Below are 8,688 nucleotides of genomic sequence, written 5' to 3' on the forward strand. Positions count from 1 at the left end.
TTGAACTGAGAACCACTAATTGGATTGTGTTGGTGGAACTGACTTTAAAGACCAGCATGAGACAGGCAGAGGCTGTATCGGATGTCCTCAGGAGGGTATAATTTTAATTCCTGCTCTTCAATTCTGAGCTATTGTGGGCACTTGGCAAATATTAATGAAGAATGAGGCAGGAGCTAGATTGAGAGGCTGCTGGGAGTCTGGGACACGATAAAGGCCTTAACAGAGCTCTCCTGAGGGCAACCTGACTCTGGCCTACTGGCAGAGAACCTGGTGGGCAGGATGAACGCTTCATACTGCCCAAGCAGCCCCGGCAGCCCAGTCAACAGTCAGTCAGTGTCTGCTCTGGGCAAAGCACCTTTCCAGGCACTGGGGAGGACACAGGTGACTCAGACACAGATGCTTCGGGGAACACAGAGCCTGGGCTCTGAAATCTTAGTGCGTGGCTTTTCAGCTTTAAAGTGCCTGGGCCTCAGATTGTTCATCTGTACCGTGGAGATCAAAATAGCACCTACTCCATAATTTGTGAAAATTAAATGAAACGATGTAAGCAAGACAATTTAGCACGGTGTGTGTGTGTGTGTGTGTGTGTGTGTGTGCGCGCGCGCAAAGTATCCAATAAATTATGTCTGTGTTTATAAGTATCCAATACATTACCTATGTGTTTATACAGATAAGATTCCAAGGGCGATTGAATTCTTTAATACAGTTTGGGATCACTGAAATGTTTTTTAAAAAAGTAACACAATCGGATCCCTAGAGGGTAGAGAGAAAGGAGGGAGGGTGGGAGTGTAGCAGGGATGAATTTGAAAGATATGTGGACGATGATAAAAAAGAATTAGAAAAAGAAAGTGCTCAGACTGTTCACTTTACAATTATATTTAAAAAATATATTTTAAGAGTCTTTTATGAAGTGAAAGTTTTGAACCCATTAAATACAGCCTGGCTGTTATCTGGCTAGTTGTCTAAGCCAGCTTTTTGAATTTTTAGTTAATAGATACACTTTCAGTAAGCTAGCAATTGTTTACCATGTACCTCATTTTACTATAATACGATTAGCACCAGAAAGTCCCATGCTCAAAAATATCTCTTCTACATTTTACCAAATTAATTTGATTACAACAAACTCCTCTTTTAAAATGCAGTAGCTTAAGTAGTTTTCTTAAGAAAACTTAAGGTCCATGGCTAGAAGAACATAGGGGTGGGGGATAAGGGTAGCGAAAAACTGAAGATTAAAAAAGAATTACAAACAACTACAATCACAGAGAGAGAGATTGGATTGGCGGTTATCACAGGGGATGGGGGAGGGAGGAAGGTGAAAGGGGCGATTAGGCACATGTGTATGGTGATGGATTATAGTCTTTGGGAGGTGAACATGATATAATCTATACAGAAATCGAAATGTAATGATGTACACCTGAAATTTATATAATGTTATAAACCAATGTTACCACAATTAAAAAAAGAAGAAAAAAGAATTATGTGGGACTTATAAAAAGTATATATAAAGCCTGTAGTGAAAATGTTCATATGTTCATGGAAATTGGTGTTCTCTTTTAAAACCTTCACTTTGGGTTGCTTCTCCATTCACTCCAAAGAAGTTGCCCTTTTCCTCTCACCTGCAGTTCGCTGGCATAATCGACTGAACTGTATCTTTTCTCCCGCTTTTCACTTACAAATTGGGCAAAAAGGGGAATAAGAGAGCCCCCATTCTCTCAATAAACTTTTCTTGCGCACTTACGCTGTGCGAGGCACCGTGCTCAGACAAACGAAACCTGGCTCTGCCCCTCGAGGGTGTGTGTGGGGACGGGTGGACAGATACACGCAGTCACAAGTCGTGACAATACGGTATGATACAGGGCTCTAATCGAAGGTAAGGACCAGTGGAGACATAAAGGAGGGACTGATTAACTTGATCCGCGCGTGTGTCGGAAACGCCTTCACAGGCGAGGCAACTTGTGAAGAATTTCGAAGCTGTGGGTGGAGAGGACAGGAGACGACCGCGGGGGAACCGCAAGCTGCGGGGGCTGCAAGAAGTTCCGGCGACCGAGGAAAGGATGAGAGGGGCGCCAGAGTCAAAACAGGCAGGGGCCAGGTCTCCGAAAGCAACTTTGTGGAGTACCTCCCATCTGTAAAAATGGGTTACACGGCTCAGTGAACTTAACTCGGGAACCAAATGCCCCTTCAGTTGTTCCCGCGGGGAAAACCAGCCGGGTTCTAGGGGCCGCGGGGCCCGGGCGGGAGAGCCCAGGAGGAGTGGCCGCCCGGACGGCCGCCGAGGCGCGCGGGCAGAGCGGGCTCCGGGGTCGAGGGGCTCGCGTGTGCAGCCCGGGCAGGGGGCAGAGTCCGCCGCGCCCTGGGCGCCGGGGGCGGCGGGGCGGGCGCCTCCCGGAGGCGTCCCGGGGCAGCGGAAGGCCCGCCCAAGGGCGGCTGCGGGGCCGCCGCAGTTGTTCCCGACATGCTCCTCTCGGGGAGGATTTCAAACCCTCGCCCCCGCCCCCCCGCCCGCGGCCCCAGCAACAGGCGGCAGCCGGTGTCTCATTGGCCGGGTGCCGCGTCAGCGTGCTTTGATTGGCTGCGGAGCCTCCCGGCCCCGCTCCTGTGCTCGCCGCCGCCTCCATTTTGTCGGTAGAGGCAGGAGGAGGAGGTTGGGTCGGGACGGTGAGGGGGCCAGCAGCTCGTTCGTCGGCGCTCGTGGGCTTGTTCGTTCCGTGCCTCGTCGCTCCCTGGAAGGGGAGGGGGGCTTCGACGCCGAGCAGGAGCCGCCGCCGCCCGAGTCCCGAGCTTGAAGTCGGTGAGTGGTGGCGGCGCCGCGGGCGCGGCCATGTTGGCGGCCGCGCTCCCCATTGTTGGGGGAAGGAGGCGGGCTGAGGGGCGGCCGCGGAGGACCCGGCCGGGCCGGCTCGAGAGAGAGGGAGCCACTCGGAAGCCAGCCCCGTCGGAAGAACCGACTTTTCCTGCCTGTCGAGGTCCCGGGCTGTTAAAATTAGTCTGGAAGGCCCCGTTGCCCTTTCGAAAAGAGGAGTGCTTATTTGTTTGGTAACTTGGTTTCCTGGACTGCTCACTGTTCACTGTAGGGAGGCATTTTTACATATTAAGGTGGGAAACGGGCTTAGGTTGTCATGGCTTGTGAAAACTTTAAAACGGGGAGGAGTCGCGAGTGTTCCTCACTAAAGCAAACACTGCATGACGTAGACACGCTGGGAGAAGAGGCTTGGCGAAAACGCCTAGGTGATGTGTCCAAAGACTGAAAAATTCTAGTGAGACTTTAAAAACATGGTCTATTTTTTTCGAGGAAGGTTGGCCCTGCGCTAACGTCTGTTGCCAGTCTTCCTCTTTTTCTCTTTTGTCCCCGAGGCCCCAGTACATAGTTGTGTATCATAGCTGTAGAGCTGTGGCTCTTCGGTGTGGGACGCCGCCTCTGCATGGTTTGACGGGCAGTCAGTGGGTCCGCGCCCAGGATCCGAACCCCGGCCCTCCGAACTGGAGCGCGGCAACTTAACCGCTGTGCTACCGGGGGGCCCCCAAAAATGGTCTCTTTAGAAAACTAATTTTAAGCCAGTTTCTTGGCAGTGGCTGTAAAGGTGAATGCTTCCCTAGTTGGACTTTAACATCTTGGTCACAAAAACCGTGTGAGATTCTTTTAGGTCCCCAGAAAGAAAAAAGCAACTTGTTTCGGGACTTGGAGATACCATTGTAAAATTCTCCAGGATTTCCTGGATCTCAAGGTTGAGAAGAGTTTTTAAATGATGACAGTTAAAAGGTCACAGAAAGCCATCTCGGAGATGGCTTATTTTCTGCCTTTTAGTTCAGGAAGTAGCCATTCTTAGTTTAAGTATAAATGATCACCTTCTCCCGTGTTTTTGAATTGAAATAATGAAGTAACCTTTACTTTCCTAGCTAGGACTTCTCTCAAACTTGCGTGCTGAGGAGACTCAGATGTTGGCCTCAGCTCCTAGGCTGAACTCTGCAGATCGGCCCATGAAAACGTCTGTATTGAGACAAAGGAAAGGATCGGTCAGAAAGCAACATCTATTATCTTGGGCTTGGCAGCAAGGAAGAGGACAGGTAGTGGAAATCCTGCAATCTGAAAAGCAGACTGAAAGGTATAAAACAATTCACGTTGTAATGGGGCAGACACGTTACAATGGACTCATCCTAAGCCAATTGTTTTTCTTTTTCTTTTATTTTTTTTGTGAGGAAGATCAGCCCTGAGCTAACCTCTGCCAATCCTTCTCTTTTTGCTGAGGAAGAATGGCCCTGGGCTAACATTCGTGCCCGTCTTCCTCTACTTTATATGGGACGCTGCCACAGCATGGCTTGTCAAGCCAAGTGGTATGTCGGTGTGCGCCAGGGATCTGAACCTGGGCCGCTGAGGTGGAGTGCGTGGTGCACTTAATTGCTATGCAGCTGGGCTGGCCCGTTTTTATTTTTAAATAGAGGGTTTTTTCAGATTTGTGGGTAAGCTCATTTTTCTTAGGAAGGTGATAAAGGCTATGCATATAATGAAGTGTGAACATATAATGAAATGAAAGCAGCTGAGGCTTCCCCCAACATTTCTGAAGTTAGAAGTTGGGGCTATTAAAGCTTCTTAAAGTTTTGAACTCTTATTGGAATTTTATTTAGTATTTTGTTTCCATTCCCTTACAGGTGACAAAGAAGCTGAAGATGGGTGGTGGAGAGAGGTATAACATTCCAGCCCCTCAATCTAGAAATGTTAGTAAGAACCAACAACAGCTTAATAGGCAGAAGACCAAGGATCAGAATTCCCAGATGAAGATTGTTCATAAGAAAGAAAGAGGACATACTTATAACTCATCAGCAGCTGCATGGCAGGCCATGCAAAATGGTGGAAAGAACAGAAATTTTCCAAATAATCACTCTAGCTTATCAAGTCCCAGCTTACTTTTTAAGTCTCAAACTAATCAGAACTATGCTGGAGCCAAATTTAGTGAGCCGCCATCACCAAGTGTTCTTCCTAAACCACCAAGCCACTGGGTTCCTGTTTCTTTTAATCCTTCTGATAAGGAAACAATGACATTTCAACTTAAAACCTTACTTAAAGTACAGGTATAAAATAAGATAAAGTACTAATGTTTAAATTTAGTTACGTTTAAGGGTAGTTGTCAGTTGTTTCAGACCAAATTCACTAGGCAATTTGTGTAAAATTGCTAATTAACAGAAAATACAATTAGACTGCATCTTGTTTTGTGTTGTGTGCACTGTGATGTAATGGTAGTATCAGTGCAACTTAAAATATCTAAAGTATCAATAATTGTACTTATTAAGTATTCTCAATTGAGTAACTCCTATGTGAAACCATTCAAGTTTAGATTTGGGGAATGATAAAGGAATCAACTTTTCCTATTGCTTGTTGAGGGAAAATCTTCGCTAGATTTACTTGTTGAAAGCTAGTGAATCTGATTGTAAGCATCTAGTTAAGACATACAGGGATTGAAAACTAGTTGAGTATTTGCAAGTTTAATGTCCTAGAAATAGCCAAACCAGTAATTTGCCAACAACCTGATGCACTGCCAAAAGAAAATGTGAATTTTTCCTGTATGGTGGTGGATGTGGAAAGGGCAGTAGGGGCTACTTAGATGAAACAGTATACCCCAATGGCCCTGTTTCTTACATACAGTGAGTAGGTGTTTGCCAACGAATGCACCAAAACCATTTTTATAGAAATAGTATTTGGTGGTCACTGAGTAGCTTTGAAAATACATTTTTGTATTATAGCACTGCACAAGCTATTCTGACAGTGATCTGGCCTCAAATCATCCCTGCAAAGCTTCCTTAAAGCAGGGAGGTGTATAATGTGAAAGGTTGAAGTACCTAGGAAAAAAAGAGCCATGTAAATATATGTAATAAACCTGTAGCATATGTAAAGTTTTGTTGGCATTTATTCTACAAAAATAGAATATTTTAGTATGAATTTGCTGAATGTAAGACCATTGACTCTTTTTTATACTATGGCCTAATTTTAAAGGTCCAAAATAACTTGTTTTTAAAGTTTGCCCTTGTGCTAAAGTGCCAGTGTTATGTATGTTATAATTGATTTGGTTGTACACTATATTACAAAGTAAGTCCTAGTGTAATAAGTTTTATATAACTGAAAAGGTTTTAAGCTGCTAAAACACTTCCTATTTTTAAGAGATGTGAAATGCAGTATGGGACTATTTTAATTTTTCTTCCTTAAGCCCAAAGATTAACTATTAAAGGGTCCCTTCAACCTTAAAGATTCATTTTGGAACAATTTTCGTAACCTATGATACAAGTATAGTTGAGTGTACAATGCCAGTGGTATTTTTTTAAGTGCAACCCAGGGGACCACTTATGCAAGAGATGTAATTTCTTCCTTAATACCTTGATATAACATGTTTTACCTACCTTAAAGATAAATGCTAAGTGTAACAGTTAACCCAATAGTAAAAGGAAATGTGTGTGTATGGGGGTCAGTTAAAAATTTCTGATTTGTAAGTGTCCTATTTTCTAATTTGGAAGCTTTTTTGATATTTTTATGCAGAATGGCTAAGCTGTTATTTCTCTGAATAAATTCAGATGACATAATATTGCCCAAGTCAAATAATATCCTAAAGACAAATTTATATAATACTTAACGTATATATATGAATTTGAAGCATGAAATTAAATAAAGTCGCTTTTCTCCCCAATGGCTTTTTATGTTATAAAAAATTGTTATGACTGCCTAATATTTATTCTTAGAATGCACATAATTAACCCAACTGAAATAACAATAGGACTGTTGGTTTTAAGAGGCAACTGATTTACTGACTGATGAAGACATCTGGGTTAGTTCAACAGCTATACAATGAAAAAAGCAACCACTTGTGACTCCCTGCTCCCAGCAGGGCTGACAGTAAAAGGCCACAGAATACTTTGGAAACTTCATAAAGCTTCTGAATCCACCTGATATCCAGTTTGAGTAAAACAGGTTTAATTACCTCTTCCCTTTTTCTACATTCTAAGATGTATATTTAGGTTTATAGAAAAAAAATGAGCAAGAAAGAACTCCTCAAACTGACAAGAACCCTTGTATTTAAATATTTCTTGATACATAAAAGTATAATTTTTACAAGGAGACCTTGGGAGAAAAAGGCATCACACACACCATATTTGCTTTGATAAGTTTTAAATGATGGACTGAACTAGCTTAGAACAGATCAAGAATAATCCTTTTTAAAGTTCTACACTAGCAGTGAATCCCAGGGCAAGGATCGTTTTTCATGCAAACTAGGAAATAATTGATTTGGAGGAAATCAACATCTTCATTTTTTTTTTTTTTTTGTTTTCCCCCCAAAGCCCCAGTAGATAGTTGTACGTCATAGCTGCACATGCTTCTAGTTGCTGTATGTGGGACACAGCCTCAGCATGGCCGGAAAAGCGGGGAGTCGGTGCGTGCCCTGGATGCGAACGCAGGCTGCTAGCAGCGGAGCGTGCACACTTAATGCTAAGCCATTGGGCCGGCCCTTCGTTTTTTTTTTTCCCCCTGTTATATCCCCAGTGTAATTTCTATGAACAACAATGCCAAGGACTGGACTTCCAAATTTCTGTACTGCACTGGAATTTCAGTAGATTGAACAGTTCTCAGCCCAGGCATCTTTATGTTAGTTTTTGATCTAACATTTAAGTACAGTATTAGATTTTTGGTTTGGGATTGACTTGATGAGTGGTAAAAGTGTTCAGAGAATTGAGAGTGGGAGTAGAAAAAGCTTTTAAACATTAAAAATTTTACTATTTAAGGGTAACCTAAATAAAAGGTTAATGATCGTATCAACATTTCATACCTTAGAAGGGTACTAATACAGTTGTGGTGAGCCTACAGGAAGTATGGTGACAGGAATTCCCCAAATCGTACTTGTGAGAACCAAAAAGGTGTTACAGAGAACCTAGTCTGTAGGGCTGAAGTCAGCCATAGTGTGAGCCTTAAGTCAGTATTAAAATTGTCATATCTTTTTGATGGCAGTGTATATAGTATGATGGAATCTGAGTCCATAACCTATCCTTATGCTTAAGTTCTCTTCCCCAGTGCAAGCAGACGGTGGGGAAAATACTGGTTTTGGGGTAAGTTTTCTAATGTTCTTTAATTGCATTCTCATAAGCAATTACTTTGTAAAACAAGGGGGATAGGGTATATCTCTAAAACCCCTTACACAAATGAGGAAAGCCTACCCAGTCACAAATCTGTAAGGCAGAGCTAAACCTGAAAAAAAAAATCCCCAAGGTATTTTGGCTCCTCCACCGTTTTTTAATTTCACCCTCCAGCATTCAAAGAGATGTGATCTACAAAAACCTAGACACAAAGGCCTTTTACCTCTTTATAAACTACTCTTGTCAGTTATCAATGAAATGAACTTACATGCCCTGCTTTTTAATCCAAATAAAAAAGAATCCCATCTTTAATATAAGGGTCAAACAACTGTTAGGCACACAGAGAAACATAATGCAATAAACATAACCAACACTGTTGGAGGAGGAGGCAGAGGAAAAAACCCAAGAGAAGGAACCTTTTCCATAGTGACTATTATGTCTTGTAGATGTCAACAGCTGAATAAAGACAAATTAAGTTGCTTACTTCATTTATCAATGAAAACAGTTTACCCCAGGGACTCCTAAAAGCTTTGATAGACCTAGTAGAATGCCATTAGATTATTCCTGAGCTACCACTGT

At 43.0% G+C, this 8,688-nt stretch overlaps 1 protein-coding gene across 2 annotated transcripts; it reads left to right on the forward strand.

Moving 5' to 3' along the window:
• The first annotated feature begins 2,623 nt into the window (after positions 1-2,623).
• On the forward strand, positions 2,624-6,671 carry PNRC2 (proline rich nuclear receptor coactivator 2). 2 transcript variants are annotated; one of them, XM_058553225.1, is made up of 3 exons: positions 2,624-2,791; positions 3,898-4,103; positions 4,648-6,671. In XM_058553225.1, the coding sequence occupies exon 3, from the start codon at positions 4,666-4,668 to the stop codon at positions 5,071-5,073; it is 408 nt and encodes a 135-aa protein (XP_058409208.1). In that variant the 5' UTR covers positions 2,624-2,791; positions 3,898-4,103; positions 4,648-4,665; the 3' UTR covers positions 5,074-6,671. The 2 variants fall into 2 exon arrangements, with proteins under 2 accessions (XP_058409208.1, XP_058409209.1); XM_058553226.1 differs by having other exon boundaries at positions 3,902-4,103.
• The last annotated feature ends 2,017 nt before the right edge of the window (positions 6,672-8,688 follow it).

The sequence above is a fragment of the Diceros bicornis genome, chromosome 13 (assembly GCF_020826845.1).
Source record: "Diceros bicornis minor isolate mBicDic1 chromosome 13, mDicBic1.mat.cur, whole genome shotgun sequence".
Taxonomy (NCBI): domain Eukaryota; kingdom Metazoa; phylum Chordata; class Mammalia; order Perissodactyla; family Rhinocerotidae; genus Diceros; species Diceros bicornis.

Coding starts and splice junctions, on each gene's coding strand:
- PNRC2 (XM_058553225.1), top strand. CDS start 4,666: ATGGGTGGTGGAGAGAGGTATAACATTCCAGCCCCTCAATCTAGAAAT.